This window comes from Anomaloglossus baeobatrachus, chromosome 7 (assembly GCF_048569485.1).
Source record: "Anomaloglossus baeobatrachus isolate aAnoBae1 chromosome 7, aAnoBae1.hap1, whole genome shotgun sequence".
In the NCBI taxonomy this organism is placed as follows: domain Eukaryota; kingdom Metazoa; phylum Chordata; class Amphibia; order Anura; family Aromobatidae; genus Anomaloglossus; species Anomaloglossus baeobatrachus.
In genome coordinates, this window is record NC_134359.1 from 110,197,775 (window position 1) to 110,225,174 (window position 27,400).

A 27,400-nucleotide genomic window follows, 5' to 3' on the forward strand; every position below is an offset into this window, starting at 1 on the left:
ATATTACCCAGATTGCCACCGCACCAGGCATTCGGGATTAGCCGTATAAAGTCCTGAGATTGTCGCATCTAATGGATGCGGCAATTCCGGGTGGCTGCTGGCTGATATTTTTAGGCTGGGGGGCTAATAACAGCCCTCAGCTGTGTGGCTTTATCTTGGTTGGGTATCAAAATGGGGGGGGGGGGGACCACACGCCGTATCTTTTTAATTATTTGTTGTACTGCACAATATAGACCCGCCCACCAGCGGCTGTGATTGGTCGCAGTGAGACAGCTGTCACTCAGCGTGGGTGCTTGTCTGACTGCCACCAATCATAGGTGCCGGTGGGCGGGGGAAGCAGTGAATATGAGATGAGCCTAAGGAGCAGCCAGCACTTTCAGAAGCAGGAGAGGCCACAGGAGCAGTGTGACAGCTGCGCTGGTGATCGGTGAGTATGAAGGACACAGCGACCGACACAGCGACCCCTGTGTTCTTGTTGACAATAACAGTTCCAAAATGCAACCAAAATGCAGTGAAAACGCACAGCTGAACATTTTGGGTTGCGTTTTGACACACCGCATTCATTTCAATGGGTGGAAAATGTTCACAAAACGCAATGAATTTAAATGCTGCTTTTTTTTTTTTTTTTTTTTTTTTTAAGGCAACGATTGACAAATATTTGTCAAACAAAGCGCTGCCGAAAAAAAAAAAAGCACCGTGTGGATGGAAATCCTGACTTCTCATAGACTTTACTGGGGAAGCAAAACGCATGCATTTTGTCACTGACAAGGTGCAGTTTAAAACGCAACTAAAACGCAAGAAAAAACGCAACGTGCGCACATGGCCTAAGTGTTCAGGAAAAGCACAATAAGGCAAATTCAATGTGGATGGGTGCAGGCATCCAATGGGTTAACTCAAGCAGGTAATTTAGAATAAACCATTTTCAGTGCACCCCAAATGAAAGGTCTTGTGATTAGATCAACCGGATATCTCAAGTGCAGAAACAACCTAAGAAATGCACAGATACATCATTAGTCATCTAACGAAAGCCACAAAAGCCAAACACGCTTCCGTTTCACTTTGCTTTAATGTTACGTTAAAAATCAATATTTTAGGATTCAAGTAAAACATTATCTGAAGGTGCAAATACAAAAGTTGTGTTCAGAGCACGTTCTATCACTTTGTTGTTCTCCTTACAATGAGAGAGTAAATGTACACTTGTGTGATTGTGGAAGGGGGCTGACAAGTCGGTGATTTCAGGATAAATACAAATGGATGGAAGGTAAAGTGCAAGAGGTCCACAGTGTTTTGTTCTTCCGCAGAGGGTGGGAGGGCAATCACATAAAGGAACAGGACAGCCACAGTGGGATGCTGAGAGGAGTCTGATCGGCTGAGGCCAGTCATACACGCAGCGGCTAGGATTTTATTGTTTTTTTTGTAAAACTGTACATGTCATTTTCTGCTTAGAAACCTCATCAGTGCTGAATAGTCCCATGAGCTTCATTACTGTCCAGGTTCAGCTACATGCAGATCGCAGAGGATTTCCTTAAGTGCTTGCGGAGTATTGCTTCAGACATGTATTCTGGATGCAGACGGCGGGGCTCGGGGGGCACAGGTCTGTACACACTCCACATCGCGGCAGCAGGTTATTAACAGTCAACCGGACATGCTTACAGAAGAGCATAGAAGACGTCACACTGTCAGTCATCCGGCAAGGATAGTGACTAGAGCAGAAAACTAGCACTCTTTTCCTGCACGATTTTGCATTTCAGAAATGGACCCGTTTGGGTTTTTTTAATTCTTTTTTTTTTTTACGGTTTTGTGGTTTCTTACTTTTAACACTATGATAAAGAAAAAAAAAAAAAGCCAAATTCCCACCAGCTGTTAGATACAGAGGCAGCGTCCAAGACTGCGTTCACAAGAACTTGCGTAGAAAATGCATACTGGAGAGGTTTCTCCATCGTCTCGGGATCAATTGCTGCAGCACCCGCTCCTCGGCTGTTGGTCTGATCCCTGGAGATTTACACCTCTGTTACGGGCGGCGTGAGTTGGGTTTTGGGCATCTGATTTGGGCATTTTCTTTGCTGCATGGGAAGGAAAAAAAAATATATACAGTTTATTTAGGAAAAAAAAAAAACCAACAATTTTTACTAGTATTATATGCAAATTGTCAGGATTCACTGAAGACATTAAATATGCAAATTGCCTCTTTAAAAGAGGTCGAACTCTAGCGCCACCTATTGGAAGTATCAATCATAAAAGTCAGTAACTACCCTTTAAAGGGAACCAAACATCAGGATTTTCGTATACAAGGTAAAGCCAGTGCAGTACTGCACTATCAGGCAGATTATCTCCATACAATTAGTGGGCAGCTCGGATGTTAAGGCTTTCAAATTCAAGAAAGTAAAGTTTAAAAATTCTGCAGCTTTCTGATTGACAGTTGCACTACGCAGTTAATATCCGAGTTGGTTATGCACAAGGCCCAAACAATCTGTATAGGAAAGAGCACTGTTTTCAGCCGTAAAAACCCTAATAAATCTCAGCACGTCTGATATGGAAAGGCCCTGAGCCCACACAGACTCTCCCCCACTAAATCAGTACTCTGGTGTTACTGGGATCCAAAAAACACTACTATAGATGAGGGACTGAATTTAATACCAAGCATGACAAAACACAATACATAGCAGAACATGGAGCTAGGTATACAGACACTCCCAGCAGGGAATGATCAAACTCCACCAAGAACTCCACACAGGCAAAATCAGGAAACAAAGTATTCGTATCAAAACAGAAAAAACTATAAGAAGGTGGAAACAATAAGCAGAAGTACAAAGACCAACTTATCTGAGAGAAGTTCTGGTAGACACAGAGAAAAGGCCGTTTCAGAATGTCCTTAGCACACAGGAGATAAATTAAGCACCGGCAAGGGACAGGAAAAAACTACTTAGTTATATAGGCCCAATCTGAATTACCTGCTTGCCAGTCCTCCACAGGTGTCTGGCTCCCATTCAGCAAGTCAACTGCACTGCCAGCACTGAGCACAAGAGGGAGCCCCAAACTGGAAAATGTATTCACAACTGGCTTCCCTATATTTTTGATTCCCAGCCAGGTACAAATAGACAGTTGGGGGGTGGGGGCACCCCGTACCTACCTGCTGTACCTGGCTAGAATACAAAAATATGGCGAAGCCCACGTCATGTTTTTTTTTTAAATTCATAAAAAAACAAAAATGCGTGGGCTCCTGCGACAAAGGCTGTTTGCTGAAATGTGCGTTGGGTGCGGGTGACACCATTCCAGCAGGAGGAGATGTTAACAGGTTAGTCTCACCCTCAATTTATTGATTTTTATTGTTATATTAGCACATCCATTCCTTTATGTTTAAACCATATATAATTGTGTTGGGCACTATTATACTGGAATTTGGATCTGGCTTTATATTTATATTTGTACACAGTTTTTCATTTTGGTGATTCCCTTTTCTCCTGTTGATGAGCGCTGCCTTCTTGTGTATCATTCTGTAATGACACCCTTTTTGCTTTGATTTACTTTATTAAAGATTATTTCTATATTATTGTTTCTGGTTCCTTTTTTGTTAAATTGGTTTTGATAAAACTAAAGAGGTATGGCTGCTGTTACCCTAAACACATTGTAGTAAAATTTCACTCTGCCATTGCTAAGAAATCCACCACTGAAGTCATATATTCAAATTGGCTCCAAGTGCTTTGGGGCGTGTGAAAGCACTTCCAGCTCTCACTCCTTACTCACTGCCCAGCCTCTATCATCTGCCACCTCTCTACGAGAACTTGGCCAAGTGTCAGTGCATGTGACGAATGTCAGTGCACAAGATCTTGACCAGAGGTGGCAGATGACAGACTGGCCCGACCTGTCAATCAAACGCCGGAGCCAGGTTACGGGCAAAGAATAAGGAGTGAGAGCTGAAGTGCTCTGACACACCCCAAAGCACTTGCAACCGATTTCCATATAAGTTCAACATCAGATTTCTCAGCAATGGCAGAGTGGATTTCTACAAGAAGTGTAATGATTTATTCAGGGTATCAGCACCTATACATTTAACTTTAGAATGTCTTCTCTTTTTAAAGATTTGTAAGATGTGAGGTGCAGCATGAGGCATGTGTGGTGTGATAAATGTTTTTCCAAAAATAAAACCTACCCCGAAAATAAGCCTTAGGCCATCTTTCGAAGCAAAATATAATCTGACTAGGTCTTATTTTTGGAGAAACACTGTACCACCATCAGATTGAACCATTAGTGCTGAATCTGAGTATTACAAATACCCTTATAAAAGGATCTGATGGTATATTCTGTGTATAAGCGCTGACTGCAGGTATACCTGAAATAACAGCTGCCCAGATTCAAAACGCATTGTATTTTATTGGAATTAATATTTCACATCTTTCATGAAGATCATCCTCTACATGGGCAGCGCTAGGTGAAATCCTGCCTCCTCGTATACACTGTGCTTTTATTAATTTCCAATTGGAAACTGGGATAATATATGTAAAAGCAGGCAAAAAAATAAAACCTACCGATTGCAAGAAACAACTCGTTTACATTCATTGCGGTTTTGGCTGACGTTTCCATGAATAATAGTCCGGTGTCTTCTGCATACGTCTGAGCTTCCTGCGGGAAAACGTACATTATTTTATTATGAGAAGTACCAAGGTAAATTCCCATATACAACAGTTACCTAGCCATAGGATAGCTGCTATATACAGGATTGCTGGGGGTCCAACCAGTGGGATCACCACCAAGCTCGAAAACGGCAGGCCCGGTTTGAGTGGATTAATACTGCACATATATGACTCCTGCTCCATTCACTAAGGGACAGATGGAAATAACCAAGCAGAGGACTTTCAATTAGGCCCACAGAAGTGAATGCACACTACAGCTCTATTATACAAAGAGTATAAGCCCCAATGGGGACAGTGATGACCGCATGTGTAAAGCACTGTGCTATATAGCGAGTAAAATAAATCTACAAAAAGCCACTTCATAGAAGAAAACAGGTTCTCTAGTGCCACCTATTGGAGGTTGTAATCTGAGAATTAAAGATTGACCTTTAGGCCTCGTTCTCAAAGTATGGCATCCGACGTGATATACTAATGACACGGCTCAGCCTCTGCTGCGAGGGTGACCGAGCGTCATTCACTGAGCTCACATTTTCTTGCATGTGAGATTCGGAGCACGGCTGCGGAGAACATGGAGACATTAGTCTCTCCATCTTCTCCATTGCCTGTGTCTACGTACATCACACTGCTATAGGATGATATCAGAGTGCAGTCCAATGGTTCACACCCATAGACTTGCATGCTGTGATTTAATTATGATGCTATTTGGCATGAGAACCCTCGTGCCAAAAAAACCCCAAAACATATATTGCAGATGAATACTGCCTCATTGTTTAACTTTGGTGTGAATGCAATCCAATGTTTTATTGGATTGCACTCGTCTGTATTAAACACAAGTGGGAGCGAGGCCTTAAAGAGCATTGGTACATGACTAAATCCAAACCAGATATTCTCCAAAACTCCACTTGCAGACAACTGTATGGGATTTTCTCGCAACTCACAGGTTCTTTCACGGATAAGGGAAGAATCCTAAAAAACTCATCTGAAAATGGAGATATTTTACATTTTAACTTTACGTCCTAAGTTAATATCTCAATATTGACTTTTAGGATCGCGACCTCCAATGGGTTACACTAAAGTCACTTCTCCCCTCCTCTATGAAGTGACTATTGCTTGCCTATTTTCCAAGGAGCATCGCATATGGAGTAGAATGCACAAAACGGTACATGGAATGACAACCGTGCACTATAAATGCAGCTGTCAGAGACTTGAGGGGTTAACAGCAACGATAGCATGTCACTGCCCTTACAGGCAGACCATTATGGCAATGCATGACATGGATATGCAGGGCCGGCGTCAGCACCCGGGCAAATGCCGGGGTCCTGGACAGCAGGGGAGGCCCACTCGCCGTTGTTAGGGGCAGTTGTCAGTTCTGCAGTCCCTAGGCAAAGTTTCAAGAACCGCAGTTCTCAGGTAAGCACCCGCACTTTCCTGGCTGCCGACCCTTTAAACCCAGAAGTTAATCTGTGGGTGGAGCTACCATTCAATGTGCTGCGCTCCTGACCCATAGATGAAGAGCGAGGTGGCGCAGCGCCAGGCTTTGTCACCCAGGCCCAGAGCTGTATGTGGCCACCCCCCAGATTTGTATGGGCCAAACCAGAGTTGTATAGGCTCCACCCGCCCATACTGTAGCCCCCAGCCCCTCTGATGTACATACTGTATCTTCCAGCCCCTCTGTGATGTACATACTGTAGCCCCCAGCCCCTCCTGTGATGTATACACTGTAGCCCCCAGCCCCTCCTGTGGTGTACATACTGTAGCCCCCAGCCCCTCCTGTGATGTATACACTATAGCCCCCAGCCCCTCCTGTGGTGTACATACTGTAGCCCCCAGCCCCTCCTGTGGTGTACATACTGTAGCCCCCAGCCCCTCCTGTGATGTATACACTATAGCCCCCAGCCCCTCCTGTGATGTATACACTGTAGCCCCCAGCCCCTCCTGTGGTGTACATACTGTAGCCCCCAGCCCCTCTGTGATGTACATACTGTAGCCCTCAGCCCCTCCTGTGATGTATACCCTGTAGCCTCCAGCCCTTCTTGTGGTGTACATACTGTAGCCCCCAGCCCCTCCTATGATGTACATACTGTAGCCCCCAGTGTATGTGTGTGTTTATATGACGTGTATATCCATGTCTGTCAGTGTATATGACTATTTATATATTTATGCTTGTTTCTACGTATTTTTGTAAATTTGTCTTCAAATATGTATATATGTATACCTATATGTGTATGTATCAGTTTATGTGCGTTTCTGTATGTGCATGGGACCCATTGAGACTTTTTCGCCTGGGGCCCATAAAAACCTGGAGCCGACTCTGCGGACATGCCTTCAGTCTTCTCCGAATTCTTCAGGACTGCTCTTGACAAACTTAGTGTAGTATTTTGCCCATGATATTTCTAAAGTTTTTACTGGTTTATCATTTTTTGGGACAAGTGTCACTGACAAAGCAACCTACCTCAAATTCCACCATCCGCTTCTCGGACAGGTCTGACTTATTACCAGCCAACGCTATCACAATGTTAGGACTGGCTTGCCGTTGTAATTCCTTCACCCATGCTTTAGCTCGGTCAAATGTTTCCTGGATAAGGGAATAAAAACAAAGATTTAATGATGGAAAGGATAGTAAAGTATTCTCCATGGTAGTGACAATTCTGTGTTGCTGACTCAGGCTGGAGTCACACTTGCGTATGACTGGTGCTAGTATCGGATCGCACTGCCTGGCCCGGCTGGCTTCTCTCCTAAAAGGAGCGGCTTAGGTTCATGTATTTCTATGCAGCAGAGCTGCTCCTGTCAGGAGAGCAGCCAGCCGGGCCAGGCAGTGCGATCCGATACTAGTGCCAGTCATACGTAAGCCTTAGATAGAGCGCATATCTGACCATTCATTCTCTGCTGGGATGTGGTGGTGACTGGGGGCATATCCCACTGCCAGAACCCACCATCTAGGCCACATCCTGTGGATATTATGATACACCGGACAGAATTTGGGTTTCATCACCAATGATTACTACTATTCCCTTTCTGAAAGAATCTGCTGTTCTGTATCAATAGAAGTACATAAAAACGTAGTTTTATTTGTTCATGAAAAGAAGGGAATTTTGTTTACTTACCGTAAATTCCTTTTCTTCTAGCTCCAATTGGGAGACCCAGACAGTGGGTGTATAGCTACTGCCTCTGGAGGCCGCACAAAGAACTACACTTAAAAGTGTAAGGCCCCTCCCCTTCTGGCTATACACCCTCCCGTAGGAGTACGGATTCCTCAGTTTTAGTACCAAAGCAAGAAGGAGGAAAGCCAATAACAGTTTCAAAAACAAATTCAATCCGATAACAAGATCGGAGAACTTAAGAAACAACATGAACAACATGTGCACCCGAAAAACGAAACCCCAAGAACAAATAGGGCGGGTGCTGGGTCTCCCAATTGGAGCTAGAAGAAAAGGAATTTACGGTAAGTAAACAAAATTCCCTTCTTTTTCGCTCCTAATTGGGAGACCCAGACAGTGGGACGTCCAAAAGCAGTCCCTGGGTGGGTAAAAAGATACCACATGAACGGGCTGTCAGACAGCCCTTTCCTACAGGTGGGCCACCGCCGCCTGAAGGACCTGTCTACCTAGGCTGGCATCTGCCGAAGCGTAGGTATGCACTTGATAGTGTTTGGTAAACGTGTGCAGACTCGACCAGGTAGCCGCCTGGCACACCTGCTGAGCCGTAGCCTGATGCCGCAATGCCCAGGACGCACCCACGGCTCTGGTAGAATGGGCCTTCAGTCCAGATGGAATCGGAAGCCCAGCAGAACGGTATGTGTGAAGAATTGGTTCCTTGATCCACCGCGCCAGGGTGGATTTGGAAGCTTGCGATCCCTTATGCTGACCAGCGACTAGGACAAAGAGCGCATCAGAACGGCGCAGAGACGCCGTGCGAGAAATGTAAATCCTGAGTGCTCTCACCAGGTCCAACAGATGTAAACCTTTTTCAAATTGGTGAACTGGATGCGGACACAAAGATGGCAAAGTGATATCCTGATTGAGATGAAAGGAAGAAACCACCTTGGGAGAAAACTCTGGAATTGGACGCAGTACTACCTTGTCTTGGTGAAACACCAGGAAGGGAGATTTGCAAGATAACGCCGCTAGCTCGGACACTCTTCGAAGAGACGTGACCGCCACAAGAAAAACTACTTTTTGTGAAAGCCGAGAAAGGGAAACCTCTTTCAAAGGCTCGAAAGGCGGCTTCTGGAGAGCAATGAGAACCTTGTTTAGATCCCAGGGTTCCAATGGCCGTCTGTAAGGAGGAACGATATGACAAACTCCTTGGAGAAACGTGCGTACTTTAGAAAGCCGTGCCAAGCGCTTCTGAAAGAATACGGATAGCGCGGAGACTTGACCCTTAAGAGAGCTAAGCGACAAACCTTTTTCCAACCCAGACTGCAGGAAGGAAAGAAAAATTGGCAATGCAAATGGCCAGGGAGAAACTCCCTGAGCCAAGCACCAAGCTAAGAATATCTTCCACGTCCTGTGATAGATCTTAGCTGAGGATGGTTTCCTAGCCTGTCTCATTGTGGCAACAACTTCATGAGATAAACCTGAGGCCGCTAGGATCCAGGACTCAATGGCCACACAGTCAGGTTCAGGGCCGCAGAATTCAGATGGAAAAACGGCCCTTGAGACAGTAAATCTGGACGGTCTGGCAGTGCCCACGGTTGGCCTACCGTGAGATGCCACAGATCCGGGTACCACGACCTTCTTGGCCAGTCTGGAGTGACGAGAATGGCTCGATGGCAGTCGGACCTGATTTTCCTGAGAACTCTGGGTAACAATGCTAGAGGTGGGAACACATAGGGTAGTCGGAATTGCGACCAATCCTGAACCAAGGCGTCTGCCGCCAGCGCTCAGTGATCGTGAGACCGTGCCATGAAAACTGGGACCTTGTTGTTGTGCCGTGACGCCATCAGATCGACGTCCGGCGTCCCCCAGCGGCAACAGATCTGCTGAAACACGTCCGGGTGAAGGGACCATTCTCCTGCGTCCATGCCCTGGCGACTGAGAAAGTCTGCTTCCCAGTTTTCCACGCCTGGAATGTGAACTGCGGATATGGTGGACGCTTTGCTTTCCACCCACGTCAAAATCCGCCGGACTTCTTGAAAGGCTTGGCGACTGCGTGTTCCCCCTTGGTGGTTGATGTACGCCACCGCCGTGGAATTGTCCGACTGAATCCGAATCTGCTTGCCTTCCAGCCATTGTTGGAAGGCTCGCAGAGCAAGATAGACTGCTCTGATTTCCAGAACATTGATCTGCAGGGTGGACTCTTCCTGAGTCCACGTCCCCTGAGCCCTGTGGTGGAGAAACACCGCTCCCCACCCTGATAGGCTCGCATCCGTCGTGACCACTGCCCAGGATGGGGGTAGGAACGACTTTCCCTGTGACAATGAGGTGGGGAGAAGCCACCAACGCAGAGAGTCCTTGGCAGTCTGAGAGAGGGAGACAGTCCTGTCGAGGGACGTCGATTTCCCATCCCATTGGCGTAGAATGTCCCATTGTAGAGGGCGCAGATGAAACTGCGCGAACGGGACCGCCTCCATCGCTGCTACCATCTTTCCTAGGAAATGCATGAGGCGCCTCAGTGAGTGCGACTGACTCTGAAGGAGAGATTGCACTCCTGTCCGTAGCGAACACTGCTTGTCCAGTGGAAGCTTCACTATCGCTGAGAGAGTATGAAACTCCATGCCAAGATAAGTCAGAGATTGGGTCGGGGTTAGATGAGACTTTGGAAAGTTGATAATCCACCCGAAACTCTGGAGAGTGTCTAGTGCCACCTTCAGACTGTGTTGGCATGCCTCTTGAGAGGGTGCCTTTATAAGCAGGTCGTCTAGATACGGGATGACCGAGTGACCTTGCGAGTGCAGAACAGCTACTACTGCTGCCATGACCTTGGTGAAGACCCGGGGGGCTGTTGCCAGACCGAAAGGTAACGCTACGAACTGCAGGTGTTCGTCGTGTATGACGAAGCGTAGGAAACGCTGATGCTCTGGCGCAATCGGCACGTGGAGATACGCATCTTTGATATCTATTGATGCTAGAAAATCTCCTTGAGACATTGAGGATATGACGGAGCGTAGGGATTCCATCCGGAACCTCCTGACTTTTACGTGTCTGTTGAGCAACTTTAGATCCAGGACGGGTCGATACGATCCGTCCTTTTTTGGGACCACAAACAGATTGGAGTAAAAACCGTGACCTTGTTCCTGAAGAGGGACGGAGGTCACCACTCCTTCCGCCTTTAGAGCGGCCACCGCCTGCAACAGAGCATCGGCTCGGTCTGGTGGTGGTGAAGTTGAGAAGAAACGAGTTGGCGGACGAGAACTGAACTCTATCCTGTACCCGTGAGACAGAATATCCCTCACTCAACGGTCTTTGACGCGTGACAGCCAAATGTCGCCAAAGTGGGAAAGCCTCCCACCGACCGAGGGTGTGGGAATCGGAGACTGCAAGTCATGAGGACGCCGTCTTGGCAACGGTTCCTCCGGCTGTCTTTTTTGGGCGTGACTGAGACCTCCAAGAATCTGAGCGTCTCTGATCTTTTTGAGTCTTTTTTGACGAGGAGAATTGGGACCTGCCCGGTCCTCGAAAGGACCGATAACCAGACTGACCCCTCCTCTGTTGGGGTTTGTTTTGTCTGTGTTGCGGTAAGGATGAGTCCTTACCCTTGGAGTGTTTGATGATTTCATCCAAACGCTCTCCAAACAATCGGTCACGAGAAAAAGGCAAATTGGTTAAGCACTTCTTGGAATGAGAATCTGCCTTCCAGTGTCTCAACCACAGGGCCCTACGCAAAACAACGGAGTTGGCTGACGCCACTGCCGTGCGGCTTGTAGCGTCAAGAACAGCATTAATCGCGTACGACGCGAATGCCGCCATTTGCGAGGTCAATGGTGCTACCTGCGGGGCAAATGCACGTGTGACTGAGTCGACTTGCACAAGCCCGGCTGAGATAGCTTGGAGTGCCCATACGGCAGCAAAAGATGGCGCTAACGACGCTCCAATAGCTTCATAGATGGATTTCAGCCAGAGCTCCATCTGCCTGTCAGTGGCATCTTTAAGTGCCGCTCCATCTTCAACTGCAACCAAGGATCTAGCTGCAAGCCTGGAAATTGGAGGATCCACTTTTGGACACTGGGTCCAACCCTTGACCACCTCAGGGGGAAAAGGATAGCGTGTATCTTTAAGCCGTTTAGAAAAACGCCTTTCCGGATAAGCGTGGGGTTTCTGGATTGCGTCTCTAAAGTCAGCGTGGTCCAGAAAAGTGCTTAATGTACGCTTAGGATATCTGAAATGGATTCTCTCGTGCTGCGAAGCTGACTCCTCTACAAGAGGAGCTGGTGGGGAAATATTTAACATCTTATTGATGGACGCTATAAGATCATTAACTATGGCGTCACCATCTGGTGTATCTAGATTGAGAGCGGTCCCAGGATCAGAATCCTGATCAGTTACGTCCGCCTCATCACCCATAGATTCATCTCGCTGGGATCCTGACCATTGAGATGAATGTGAAGGCCCCTCATAGCGAGCCCGCTTAGGTTGCCTGGGGCCATTGTCCGAGTCAGAGTCTTCACCCTGAGGTGTATGTGCCCGTCCCGGAGCTTGGAAGTAATTCAGCTGAGGGGGACCAGGGGGCAATGATTGCACAGTGTCCGTGGCCTGAAGTACAGGCCTAGCTCGCAATGTGTCAAGAATTTGTGACATAGTGAGAGTCATTCTGTCAGCAAAAGCCGTAAACTCAGTTCCTGTCACCTGGACAGCATTCACAGGTGGTACACCCTGGGTCACGTCCAGCAGAGGTCCCGACTGTGCAAGTGCCGCAGGGGCCGAGCACTGCACACAATGGGGGTCAGTGGAGCCTGCCGGTAGAAAAGTCCCACATGCGGTACAGGAAGCATATAATGTCTGTGCCTTGGCACCCTTGCGTTTTGTGGACGACATGCTGTTGGCTCTCTGCAATGTGAGAGAGTCTATAGCCAAAGGGCGACCAGCGCTATGCAGTACAAAGTATTTGCAGGAACAAAATACTAAAGATTACTACTGGCACAAGAGGGGGTGAGCCCAGAGGGCTGCTTACCGCCCGCTGAATAGCGGGTAAGAGGCGCAGAATTCCTTGTCTGGGTCTCCCCGGCTCCCCTCTGTAGTTCAGCGTGTCAGCAGGAATGGCTGCCGGCGTCTGTGGAGAGGGGCGGCCCGTGGGAGTTCCCAAACAAAAGTGCGGGAAACAGTGTCCCCTCTGTGCCTATTGTGAGGGCTGGAGTATGTAAAAACGACTCCAGCCCTCAGCGCTGATGCACTGACCAGCGTCCCGCCCCTCTCCTGACTGGCAGGTCTGGGGGCGGGAACGAACGGAACCAGGCCGCAAAAGCCGGGGACTCGAGTTATCAGCGCGGCCGCCGTAAAAGCGCGGCCCGCGCTGAAGTCCCCGGCGCACCACAAGTGCCAGCCGCGCCGCAGTCCCAGCGGCCGGCGCGACCGTTCCCCAAGAGTGTGCCTGCTTCAGCGAGCTGAATGAGGCCATGGCACAAGCGCCGCAGCGCTGATGTCCCCGGCGCACTACAACACCCAGCATGCTGCGGTGTGAGCGCCAAATGCACGGGGACACAGAGTACCTTGAGGAAGCAGGGCCATGTCCCTGATGTACTCCGCTCCATCCAGCATCTTCTCCAGGGGCTGTAGATGGAGCACGGTCTCAGTGCCTGGAGACCAGTAAATCCCACTTCACCCAGAGCCCTGTAAAAAGGGATGGGGAAGGAATCAGCATGTGGGCGCCAGCCACCGTACCCGCAATGGGTACCTCAACCTTACAAACACCTCCGACATACAGTGGGGTGAGAAGGGAGCATGCTGGGAGCCCTGTATGGGCCCTCTTTTCTTCCATCCGACATAGTCAGCAGCTGCTGCTGACTAAAAACAATGGAGCTATGCGTGCGTGTCTGACCTCCTTCGCACAAAGCTAAAACTGAGGAATCCGTACTCCTACGGGAGGGTGTATAGCCAGAAGGGGAGGGGCCTTACACTTTTAAGTGTAGTTCTTTGTGCGGCCTCCAGAGGCAGTAGCTATACACCCACTGTCTGGGTCTCCCAATTAGGAGCGAAAAAGAAATCAACTTTAAACTTGTGTCACAACCATTTCTGGACCCCAAACAAGGTTAAAGGGAACCTGTCACCAGAATTTTCGCTATTCAACTAAAAGAATCTCCTTCTGCAGCTCCTGGGCTGCATTCTAGAAAGGTTCCTCTTGCTACTGGCCCCTCTTTCAGACCTAAATAACTTTATAAAATATTACCTTTTGCTATGGTAATGAGGTTTGCTGGCCACGGGGACGGGCTGTATTTCATCCGTTATCCCCCCTCCTGCCGCTATTCACCGTCCACCTGTGTTCATTTACATAGATGAGGCCGACGCCCACATCTTCCTCAGTGCTCCTGAAGTCTTGCGCATGCGCAATGGCACTATCGTGGGACTGAGCACTGTTTTCAAATCGTGAGCGCCGGTGATGTTGCGCAGGCACGAGATTATGGACGGATACATGGATGACGCTGGTGATGACATTCACAGCGCCGCGCATAATCTCACGCCTGCGCAATAACATCACCGGCGCTCGCAATTTGAAAACAGTGCTCAGTCCCGCAATAGTGCCACTGCGCATGCGCGAGACTTCAGGAGCACTGTGGAACATGAGGGCGGGGGCCTCATCTATGTAAATGAACACTGGGGGACGGCGAACAGCAGCAAGAGGGGGGATAACGGATGACATACAGCCCGCCCCCGTGGCCAGCAAACCTCATTACCATAGCAAAAGGTAATATTTTATAAAGTTGTTATTTAGGTCTGAAAGGCAGGGCCAGTAGCAAGAGGAACCTTCATAGAAAGCAGCCCAGGAGCTGCAGAAGGGGATTCTTTTAGTTTAATAGCAAAAATTCTGGTGACAGGTTCCCTTTAAGATCACCTTTATTGGGACTTTGAGTGCCCCCTCCTTGTAAAGGGCAGCACATGGGACATAACAGAATATTCACTCTGCACATTCAAAGACTCTGCTGACTGCTTTACAGCTTCTATGTTGTATTAATCAGCCTGGCTTTGGGGTCCGATGGTGGTTGGGAGACACATTCAGGTTTTTTGATTTTTTTAAGAATTGTTCAGGATTTTTTCCTTCATTTTCAATAAAGCCAAACACTGCTAGTAATGGTGCACTAGTTTGGCGGCATGGCAGTCTCCAACCTTTGACTTTTTAGATATTTAAAAGCAGGTTTCTATTAAGACACTTCTTATTCGGGGAGTCACCAGCCACACCTGGGTCACAAATAACCTCGGCCGAGTTCATAAAACCACAAGCATTATTATAAATCACAGCAGTAACCGGCCTGAAGAGCCGACATCGGTGGCCGCTGACTCACGGCTTACACTTCCCATGCACAAGAAATGCATTTACTGCAAGAAACCATTGGATTCTTTTGGCCGATTTAGATGGTAAGATAATTGGTGACCGGTTTAGGCCGCTTAGACACTCAGCGCACTTCCATGCACAGAACAATCGTTCATACAATTGTCCTGTGCACATAGATGAGATCATGTTTAAACTGTTGTAAAATCATTGTTTTTGGCAGCACATCGTCCTGTGTAAATTGGACATCTGCCAACACCATGATCTAACGGAGGAACGTTCGGCCTGTACGGTGGGCAATCATGGGCTTTTCTGACAGGTCAATAAATCGGGAAATGAGCGTTCCTATGAGCACACGCTCCCGATCATCAGCCTTTCTACGTGGGTCTGTAGATCTCGCAGTGTTCGCAGCATTTATACCATAATCATTGGCAATGTGTGAAATATAGTAATCTTGAAAAGGAAAAGGTGATAAATGAATAATCACTGGGGGTCCAATCTCCGAGACCCTCATGATCCTGAGAATAGGTCACAATCTCCTGTGAGTGGGGTGGTGGTGGCACGCATTCACGGCAACTGATGCAGTCACATGTGAATTAGGCCCCTTTCACATTGCGTTTTTACTTACGTTCACTGGTTCCGTCGGGGCATCCGTCCGAACAACCCCTCCCCCACACCACAAAACATGTTTCGGACGCATGCACCGACAGGGCCATTGACTATAATGAGCAGGCTCCGTTAGCGTGTGCTCTTTCACCATTTTTGCACATATACGTTTTCTGCAGGCGAACACCCGAACGTAGTCTTCTATCTCCCCGTTGTGGGGGAGGGGTGGTTGAGGTAATACAGCAATCCCAATTGATAGATAGTTAAGAGCATTAAAATAAATCCTTTATTAATTATTCTAAAAGAGGAACCACTCCCTCGAATAATATTCTCAATTCACAAAGCCTTCACCATGTATAATCAGTGCGTGCCCATTTCATGCCGCTTTTAGAACATCATGGTGGAGGCCACTAGTTCAAAAACAACTAAATAAACCAACATAATAAACAAACACAATATGTTTATGCCAGATATGGATTTTTGGTCCAATTTGATAGAAAAACTAAGGCATAAAAAACTAAATATACCTAACAAAAATTCATCATGTTTTTATATATTGTACTGACAGCGGTCAGATACCACAATTAAATATACATGTTAGGCATATAGCAAGATTGGTTCAAAAACAAATAAACATACCAACATAATAAACAAACTTCTATTGTCTCTGTCTATTGACAGTTATGGGCGGTTTCTTTTTTTTTTTTTGGGATGGAACGCACGCTGAGCAACATTGAATGCTGCTCCACATGTGCCGAATACTAAGTGGATTACATCACTATCTACACAATACTAATGTAATTAAACATCAGGTGAGGTGTCCCTCCTGATTGGAGGAGCCACATCAGCGCCATGTTTAAAAGACCAAAAATCCATATCTGGCATAAACATATTGTGTTTGTTTATTATGGAGGGGTGGTTGAGACAGATGCCCCGACGGGACCACTGAATGTAAGTAAAAGCGCAATGTGACAGCAGCCCAACTGCTGCCATAAACCCAGAGCAGTCATTCACATTGGAAGCTTTGGAACCCCCTTTCTTAGGATCAGAAGGGTCCCAACAATCATATATATCACATACCCTGTACAAAAGTGAAAAAAAATGAAAATTTATTGAGAACACAATTTTTACAAATCACTCCCACAAAACTTTATTGCCTAAACCTATGTAAATGTATAAGGGTGGTAATATACTCGCTGATCGCAATCTTCCCTGGTTTCTGGTCCGCTCGAGACCTCTTCTGGGTGACATGACTGCTTTTCTGACTGGCTTGATTGTACTGGGCTCTATGTGCCGGAAGAGTCCTTTACATTGTACATCTATAGAGCGTCAGGGCAAGGCTCCATAGACTTAAAATGTAAAAGCCTCTTCCAGCTACATATGGAGCCCAGGGCAATCCGGCTAGTCAGAATAGCTTAAATGTCACCCAGAAGAGGTCTCGAGTAGAAACAGAAACCAGGAAAGACAGCAACCAGCGAGTATATCATTGCCCTTACACTACATATACATAGGTTCAGGCAATATAGTAATATGGGAGCGCTTCTTTGTAGCACATATGCAGCCCCTCCAAAGACTTATCTTTCAAAAGTCAACATTTTAGTGCTACATGATCTTAAACACAACATTGTTTGTACTCCGTCAAGACACAGTCAATAGAACCAGTCACATAAAAAGCCCTCTTAACCTGCAGATATGGGGTAATCTGCAGGTTATTACTGTTTTGATGGGGTGCAGTTGCCGCACCGAGAGCCCCGCTGCCGGGAGGAAAAACTTTCTCTCCGGGTAGTGTTCATCTTTCAGTCACCGCTCAGTACATTGAGAGCAGCGGCTGTAACCAGGCCCGACTGACAGCTGGCTCATGCCAATGGTGCTGATACACACTGTACTGAGTCGTGACTGAACATGTGCCCCGTCGCCACCTCGATGACTGAAAGGAGAATTGTGCTGGTAGATTCAGAATGCTGGTAACCTGCAGATTAACCCCATATCTGCTGATTAATAGCATTTTTGCTTTATCACAACAGTTTTCCTTTAAGTCGGAAAATCTTCACTTCCTTTGAGCAGATTTTACAGCATGGCCACATCAAAGTTTACTACAAGTGCCAGGAAAAGTCACAATTATTTTTTTAGGCAAAAATGGATGTACCATCATTTGGGACTTTCTAGGGGGCATAAACTGATTAATACTAGTGGGTCTATGTCTTGACAATTCTTGCTGTAATCAATATAGCAGGTATTGCATATAATGCGCCACATTACAAGACTTCTGCTGAGATGTAAGGCTACTTTCACACATCCGGTTTGAGCACTGCGGCTCAATCCGGCTGTGAAAACTATGCAACGGATGCGGCGAAAACACCGCATCCGTTGCATAAGTTTTTACATGCGGCCCATCCGTTTTTTTCCGGTTGCGGCATGCTACTGAGCATGCGCAGTGGAAAAAACCGCATGCGGCGACCGGATGCGTTTTTTTCCGCATCGCGCCGCATCCGGCCTCCATAGGTATGCATTGAAAAATGCGCCGCAGCGGCTGGATGCGTCGCGATGTGGTGTTTTTTGCCGGAGCAAAAAACGTTGCAGGGAACGTTCGATCCGGCCGCGGCATCGGCTAAATCTGCCGCATGCGGCAAAAACCGGACCGAACGCAAGCCCCTGCGGCACAATACGGCACTAATGTAAGTCTATGCAAAAAAAAACGCAACCGGCGTTACAAAAGCCGATTGCGATTTTTCTGCAGAACGCCGTATTGTGCCGCAGAGCAAAAATCCGGATGTGTGAAAGTAGCCTTAGCGATGTATCATTAAGAAAAGGTTGTTGATGTTTCCAGTGACAACGAGCAGAACTCAGAATGCAGCTCTGGGCTTTAACTCCTTCACCCCCGGCCACTAAAACACCCTAATGACCGGACCATTTTTTGCAATTCTGACCAGTGTCACTTTGACAGGTTATAACTCTGGAACGCTTCAACGGATCCTGGCGATTCTGACATTGTTTTTTCGTGACATATTGTACTTCATGTCAGTTGTAAATTTAGGCCGATACTTTTTGCGTTTATTTGTGAAAATTTAGGAAATTGTGCGAAAATGTTGAAAATTTCGCAATTTTCAAACTTTGAAAATTTATACCCATAAATCTGAGAGATATGTCACTCAAAATAGTTACGAAATAACATTTCCAACATGTCTACTTTACATCAGTGCAATTTTCGAAAGAAATTTTTTTTTCGTTAGGAAGTTAGAAGGGGTCAAAGTTAATCAGCAATTTCTAATTTTTCCAACAAAATTTACAAAATAATTTTTTTAGGGACCACATCACATTTGAAGTGACTTTGAGAGGCCGAGGTGACAGAAAATACCCAAAAGTGACCCCATTCTAAAAACTGCACCCCTCACACTGCTCAAAACCACATCCAAGAAGTTTATTAACCCTTTAGGTGCTTCACAGGAACCAAAGCAATGTGGAAGGAAAAAAATGAAAATTTTACTTTTTAAACACAAAAATGTTACTTTAGCCATAAAATTTTCATTTTTACAAGGGAGAAAAGAGAAAGTGCACCCTACAATTTATTGTGCATTTTCTCCTGAGTACGCCGATACCCCATATGGGGTAAAAATCAATTGTTTGGGCGCACAGCAGAGTTCGAAAGGCAAGGAGCGCCATTTGAATTTTTGAATGCAAAATTAGCTGCACTCATTAGCGGACGCCATGTCGGGTTTGAAGACCCCCTGAGGTGACTAAACAATGGAGCTTCCCCACAAGTGACCCCATTTTGGAAACTAGAGCCCTCAAATAATTTTTCTAGATGTTTGGTGAGCACTTTGAACACCTGGGGGCTTCACAGAAGTTTATAACGTTGAGCCGTGAAAAGAAAAAAAATTTTTTTTTACCACAAAACTGTTGCTTCAACTAGGTAGCTTTTTTTTCACAAGGGTATCGGGAAAAAATGCAACATTAAATGTATTGTCCATTTTCTCCTGAGTACGCAGATACCTCATATGTGGTGGAAATCAAATGTTTGGGCACACGGCAGAGCTCGAAAGGGAAGGAGCGCCATAGATGTTTGGTGAGCACTTTGAACACCTGGGGGCTTCACAAAAGTTTATAAAAGTTGAGCTGTGAAAAGAATTATTTTTTTTTTACCACAAAACTGTTGCTTCAACTAAGTAGCTTTTTTTTCCACAAGGGTATCAGGAAAAAATACACCATGAAATTTATAGTGCATTTTTTCCTGAGTACGACGATACCTCATATGTGGTGGAAAGTAATTGTTTAGGCGCATGGCGGGGCTCAGAAGAGAAGGAGCACCATTTGACAGCAAAATTAGTTTGAATCATTAGCGGATACCATGTCACGTTTGGAGACCCCCTTAGGTGCCTAAACAGTGGAGCTCCCCCACAAGTGACCCCATTTTGGAAACTAGACCTCTCAAGGAGTTTATCTAGAGGTTTGGTGAGCCCCAAGGGGCTCCACAGAAGTCGATAATGTTGAGCCATGAATACAATTTTCTTTTGTTTTACCACAGAACTGTTACTTGAACCAGGTAGCTTTTTTTTCACAAGGGTATCAGGAAAAAATGCACCATAAAACGTATTGTGCAATTTCTCCTGAGTACGCAGATACCTCTCATGTGGTGGAAAGTAATTGTTGGGCGCATGGCGTGGCTCAGAAGAGAAGGGCACCATTTGACAGCAAAATTGGTTGGAATCATTAGCGGACGCCATGTCACGTTTTTAGACCCCCCCTATGGTGCCTAAACAGTGGAACTCCCCCACAAATTACCCCATTTTGGAACTAGACCCCTCAAGGAATTTATCTAGATGTTTAGTGAGCCCTTTGTACCCCCAGGGGCTCCACTGAAAGTTGATAACGTTGAACCGTGAAAATTATTTATTTTTTTTTTAAATTTTTGCAGCAACAAGGTAGCTTCTTTTTTTCTTTTTACAACGGTATCAGGAAAAAATGCACCATAAAACGTATTGTGCAATTTTTCCCGAGTACGCAGATACCTCATATGTGGTGGAAATCAATTGTTTGGGCGCATGGCGGGGCTCAGAAGACAAGGAACGCCATTTGACTTTTCAAACGCACAGACGCAGTGCACTGATCGGCCGCTGCAGGAGGCACGGTCGGATGAGATACAAAAAGCGCTGGGATACGGTAAAAAAACAAAAGTCACGCCAAAAATTGAGCAGGGATGCTGATCCGCGCTCAGCGGGACACACGGACAGATGCGATACTTTTTTTTCCGTATCCCCGACGCTTTTTGTATCGCATCAGTCCGTGCGTCCCGCCGAGCGCTGATCAGGGATGCACATAACGGATCGGCATCCCTGCTCAATTTTTGGCGTGACAAAAAGCATCGGGGATACGAAAAAAAAAGTCACGCCAAAAATTGAGCAGGGATGCCGATCCGTTATGTGCATCCCTGATCAGCGCTCGGCGGGACGCACGGACTGATGCGATACAAAAAGCGTCGGGGATACGGGGAAAAAAAAAGTCCCGCCGAAAACTGAACACGGATGCAGATACGTTATCTGCATCCCTGATCAGCGCTCGGCGGGACGCACGAGGTGTAAAAATGGACAGGGGATAGAGGAAAAAAAGAAAAAAAAAAAAGTTATACTCACAGAACACAGAGGAGTAGCAGGAGGAACAGAAGGTAAGCGAGATAGACAGCTGTACAGAAGCCGCAGGCAGGAAGTTGGACAGCTCAGCAGAAGACCCAGGAAGAAGGACCCAGCGATGGAGGCAGATGTGATCGGCCGGTGAAGACAGGTAAGAGGACTTCGGGGGGACAGCAGAGGGGGGGAAGGGGACAGCAGAGGGGGGGAGGGGGACAGCAGAGGGGGGGGGAGGGGGACAGCAGAGGGGGGGGGGAGGGGGACAGCAGAGGGGGGGGAGGGGGACAGCAGAGGGGGGGGAGGGGGACAGCAGAGGGGGGGGGGAGGGGGACAGCAGAGGGGGAGGGAGATACCGGAGGAGCTGCAGAATAGAGATCACGGGTGAGGCCGGCAGATCGGGATGTCGGGGGGGGCAGATCGGGATGTCGGGGGGGGGGCAGATCGCAGGGGGGCACGGGCAGGGGCCATTACGGGAGCGCGCAGGAGCAATCACAAGAGCGCGCAGGGGCTGCAAGGAGAGCAGAGGAGGAGGGATACCGGAGGAGCTGCAGAATAGAGATGGCGGGGGGCAGATCGGGATGTCGGGGGGGCAGATCGCAGGGGGGCACGAGCAGGGGCTATTACGGAAGCACGCAGGGGCTGCAAGGTGAGCACAATACTCACCGCTCCGTGACGTGACAGCAGCAGCGGTGGCGTGGTACCACTAGTACCAGCCAGTGCTGCACGCTGCAGACATGTTGGGGGAGGGTCCCCAGACCAGCACAGGCCTGGGGAGGGCGGCCACCGGCAGATCAGACCGCCCCACTGCACACTGATTGGAGCGATCGTGCTATGACGCGCAATCGCTCCAATCAGTGCTGCAGGGGCTGGGGGCGGCATGTTTGAGATCCACCTATGATCTGCTGTACCTGCTACAGCACATCATAGCCGGATCTCACAGTATCGCAGTATTTCCGGCATTATTTTTACCGAAATCAGTGCGAAAGATGTGGTTGGCGGTTCAGATTTGAACAGCCAATCACATCGATCGTCGATAGGGGGTGGCGATGCCACCCCCCCTGGGGTGAAGCAAAGGTCCCCTGCTGTAAGAAACAGCAGGGGACATCATTTGAAAGCCGTTGCTATGGCCACGGCAATCAAATGAACTTTAGGCCGTAAAATTACGTCCCTGGTCGTTAAGTCACGTTAAAATAGGACGTAATTTTACTGCCCGCGGTCGTGAAGGGGTTAATTCAGACTGTAACGAGGGAACTGGTAAAGTAAGTAATGCAACGTATGTGCAAAATAACCAATTACAGTGGGGAAGAAGAAAAAAAAAAGTATTTAGTCAGCCACCAATTGTGCAAGTTCTCCCACTTATAAAGAGGAGGGGCCTGTAATTGACATCACAGGTAGACCACAACTATGAGAGACACAAGGAGAAAAATCCAGAAAATCACCTTCTCTGATTTGGCAAGATTTTATTTGGGTCATTCCGTGTCAAGTGGACCAGTGGTCCCCACTCGACGTTCTCCGATTTTGCTGAAAATTTATAAGGATGTACATGTATGTTTGAAAAGAGGTTCTGTAAATTTTTAGGGCCAGATCTCAAATATATTGGGCACTGTTGACCTTTCACTGGAGGCCCCCCCCAAGGCTGCGGCTTCAGCTAAGAGGATTTTGCAAACTTTGGCACATAGCCATTAGAGTTCTATACTGGCTATGATGCTGAAATTTGGCATACTAGCTCAACTTTTGCTGCTAAACGCGATAAAATTATTACCGGCTATGACAAAACAATATTTCGGCCGCAATTTTGTGTCAAAGTAGCTTGCAAAACGCCTCGCATAAAATTTATGCCTAACTTTGCCCATATATAACTCAAGACCAAAAACCAATAGTAACTGGTGCTTTACCCTGTACAACAAACATCTTCATGACTTTGCATTGCTGCAATATCACGGTCAAAGCATATGTATTTGTGGAAATATTCACACCCACATATGATGAAAAACTTAAACAAACCGAATTTTACCTATTTTTAGGTCAAATTTCCCAAAAAGGGTACCCCTAAAATATATTAATTCTGTTATCATTTGAAAGAGCACATTTTTCTCTACAAGGATCATTGGAGTTTTTTTTTGGAGTCTCTCCATTTAAGAAAAGAAAAATGCCACTGAACATGGTGTTATTTATTAATACGCAATGAATGCTAACTGCACTATTCAAACCCTTGCGTTGGTCCATGGTGGTTATACCACAACCAATTCCCTAAGAATTGGTATTATAATCCTATTAAGAATTGTAATAATGCTGTCTTTCGAGAATTGGCAGCCCCATCGCCTAGGAGCCATGGCCGATAGCCGTGCAAGGCAAGTCGCGGGTGGTCTCTTTATCACAGGTTCCAAAGCCTGAGGGTGGGTGTCTTTGCCTAGGATCCCAAGCCTAATATTGGGTATCTTTTGTTGGTTCCCAAGCCATAATGTTCAGTCTAAGTAAGTGGTCTGGAATTGTTGCTGAATTTGCAACATAATGGGTTCAGAGAAGCTGTATTGTCGGCCCATTGCTGTTGCAGCTGGTGCTGGAATTATTGCAATGATCGACTGCTCGGGAATCCAGCATGTATCATTTCTCACAGGCCAGTGAAAGAAGCTAGCTGGTCCATGGGGATGCATAAAATGTATTAATGCATCATAATCGTCGACTGAAATTTCAGAAATATTTCCAATCCACCAGTTCCTATCGTAAATGCAGGCAATGTATTGCCCTGGCTGGAGGTTTGCAATTGGCACAAAAGGCATTTCTGATCTGACAGATCCATCTACATGGGCAATGAAAGATGAAGGGTCATTTGACACCCATGAAATGCGAATCTTTTTGTCATCAATTGGCACAAACTGGTGATTTTCTCTTGTTCCAGCAATTGTATGTCCATCTTTGAACTTTTCCTCTTGAACTACCCGTATTTCGTCAATTTTTTCTTTTGGAACAAAAAAAAACTTGATTCCATGCAGTTGCTCGTTGCAAAAGTTGAATAAATCCACCGGGGTCAGTATTTGGTTTTCGGTTGGGCGTTGAACACTGGCACGAGCTGCCAACCTCTTTGCTGTCCCTCCAATCCCATCACAGGGCGACTTTCCATGACTGGTACCAAAAAAATTCCATTCAGCGCTGATATTGAAATCAGCATTGTGGTGGCACAAGTTGAGAAAATGTTTGAAATTTTTGTACTGGGCTGCAGATCCATCGCTAAAGTAGTGGATATGATGAATCCCATTGATGAGAGTCTTGAGATACTCCACAATTACTGTTAAGAAAGTGTGGACTGCAACAAGGGTGTCAAATGACCCTTCATCTTTCATTGCAAATTCAGCAACAATTCCAGACCACTTACTTAGACTGAACATTATGGCTTGGGAACCAACAAAAGATACCCAATATTAGGCTTGGGATCCTAGGCAAAGACACCCACCCTCAGGCTTTGGAACCTGCGATAAAGAGACCACCCGCGACTTGCCTTGCACGGCTATCGGCCATGGCTCCTAGGCGATGGGGCTGCCAATTCTCGAAAGACAGCATTATTACAATTCTTAATAGGATTATAATACCAATTCTTAGGGAATTGGTTGTGGTATAACCACCATGGACCAACGCAAGGGTTTGAATAGTGCAGTTACCATTCATTGCGTATTAATAAATAACACCATGTTCAGTGGCATTTTTCTTTTCTTAAATGGAGAGACTCCAAAAAAAAACCCCAATGATCCTTGTAGAGAAAAATGTGCTCTTTCAAATGATAACAGAATTAATATATTTTAGGGGTACCCTTTTTGGGAAATTTGACCTAAAAATAGGTAAAATTCGTTTTTTTTAAGTTTTTCATCATATGTGGGTGTGAATATTTCCACAAATACATATGCTTTGACCGTGATATTGCAGCAATGCAAAGTCATGAAGATGTTTGTTGTACAGGGTAAAGCACCAGTTCCTATTGGTTGTTGGTCTTGAGTTATATATGGGCAAAGTTTGGCATAAATTTTATGCGAGGCGTTTTGCAAGCTACTTTGACACAAAATTGCGGTCGAAATATTGTTTTGTCATAGCCGGTAATAATTTTATCGCGTTTAGCAGCAAAAGTTGAGCTAATATGCCAAATTTCAGCATCATAGCCAGTATAGAACTCTAATGGCTATGTGCCAAAGTTTGCAAAATCCTCTTAGCTGAAGCCGCAGCCTTGGGGGGGGGCCTCCAGTGAAAGGTCAACAGTGCCCAATATATTTGAGATCTGGCCCTAAAAATTTACAGAACCTCTTTTCAAACATACATGTACATCCTTATACATTTTCAGCAAAATCGGAGAACGTCGAGTGGGGACGATTTTTAAAACTGGTCCACTTGACACGGAATGACCCATTTGCAAATTGCTCCTCTGTCCTCCACTCATTAACTGTAGTAATGACACCTGTTTGAACATGTTATCAGTATAAAAGACACCTGTCCACAACCTCAAACAGTCACACTCCAAACTCCACTATGGTGAAAACCAAAGAGCTGTCGAAGGACACCAGAAACCAAATTGTAGCCCTGCACCAGGCTGGTAAGACTGAATCTGTAATAGGCAAACAGCTTGGTGTGATGACATCAACTGTGGGAGCAATAATAAGAAAATGGAAGACATACAAGACCAATGATAATCTCCCTCAATCTGGGGCTCCACGCAAGATCTCACCCCGTGGGGTGAAAAATGATCACAAGAACGGGGAGCAAAAATCCCAGAACCACACAGGGGAACCTAGTGAATGACCTGCATAGAGTTGGGACCACCCTAAGAAAAGGCTACCATCAGTAATACACTACGCCACCAGAGACTCAGATCCTGCAGTGCCAGACGTGCTCCCCTGCTCAAGCCAGTACATGTCCGGGCCCGTCTGAAGTTTGCTAGAGAGCATTTGGATTATCCAGAAGAGTATTGGGAGAATGTCATATGGTCTGGTGAAACCAAAGTAGAACTGTTCGGTAGAAACACAACTCATCATGTTTGGAGGAGACAGAATGCTGAGTTGCAGCCAGAGAACACCATACCTACTGCGAAGCATGGGGGTGGCAACATCATGCTTTGGGGCCGTTTCTCTGCAAAGGGACCAGGACGACTGATCTGTGTACATGAAAGAATAAATTGGGCCATGTATCGTGAGATTTTGAGTGTAAACCTCCTTCCATCAGCAGGGGTATTGAAGATGAAACGTGGCTGGGTATTCAGCACGATAATGATCCCAAGCACACCTCCAGGGTAACGAAGGAGTGGCTTCGTAAGAAGCATATGAAGGTCCTGGAGTGGCCAAGCCAGTCTCTAGATCTCAACCCCATAGAAAACCTTTGGAGGGAGTTGAAAGTCCATGTTACCCAGTGACAGGCCCAAAATATCACTGCTCTAGAGGAGATCTGCATGGAGGAATGGGCCAACATACCAACAATAGTGTGTGCCAACCTTGTGAAGACTTACAGAAAACGTTTGACCTCTGTCATTGCCAACAAAGGATGTAAAAAAAAAAAAAAAATATTGGAGATGAACTTTTGTTGTTATTAACCAAATACTTATTTTCCACCATAATTTGCAAAACAATCTTCCCAAATCAGACAAGGTGATATTTTGGATTTGTTTTCTCATTTTGTCTCTCATAGTTGTGGTCTACCTATGATGTCAATTACAGGCAAATCTCATCGTGATCACAATCAACGATTGTGCAAGTGGTAGAGCTTGCACAATTGGTGGCTGACAATACTTTTTTTTTCCTAACAGCATGTATCTTAGATTTACACACATACTTGTACCCAGAATGAGCAAACTGCACAGTACCACACTGAGGAAACCAAGGTGCCAAATACCAGAATTTCATAGCCTAAAAATGCATCAGATCCTTACCGGTTTAGTGATGTCAAACACCACAATAGCCGCCTGTGCTCCTCTATAGTACATGGGGGCGAGACTGTGATACCTCTCCTGTCCAGCAGTGTCCCAGATCTCAAACTTCACTGTTGTATCATCCAGACATACAGACTGAGCCAGGAAGGCAGCTGGTGACATGGGAAAAGAAAACATGGTCAGCATTACTATGCCAGGAGAAAACGTATCAAAGCTGTCAC

General features: G+C 46.4%; 1 protein-coding gene across 1 annotated transcript in view; it reads right to left on the reverse strand.

The window, feature by feature from the left end:
- Positions 1-1,047: 1,047 nt before the first annotated feature.
- LOC142245162 (ras-related protein Rab-5B-like) overlaps positions 1,048-27,400 on the reverse strand; it is a 52,262-nt gene continuing 25,909 nt past the window's right edge. Inside the window, exons 3-6 of the mRNA XM_075317593.1 lie at positions 27,180-27,331; positions 7,084-7,206; positions 4,527-4,620; positions 1,048-2,063 (exon numbers count right to left, since the gene is read on the reverse strand). Coding sequence (XP_075173708.1) covers positions 1,951-2,063; positions 4,527-4,620; positions 7,084-7,206; positions 27,180-27,331 — 482 coding nt within the window. The 3' untranslated portion in view covers positions 1,048-1,950. The remainder of the gene's footprint in view (positions 2,064-4,526; positions 4,621-7,083; positions 7,207-27,179; positions 27,332-27,400) is intronic.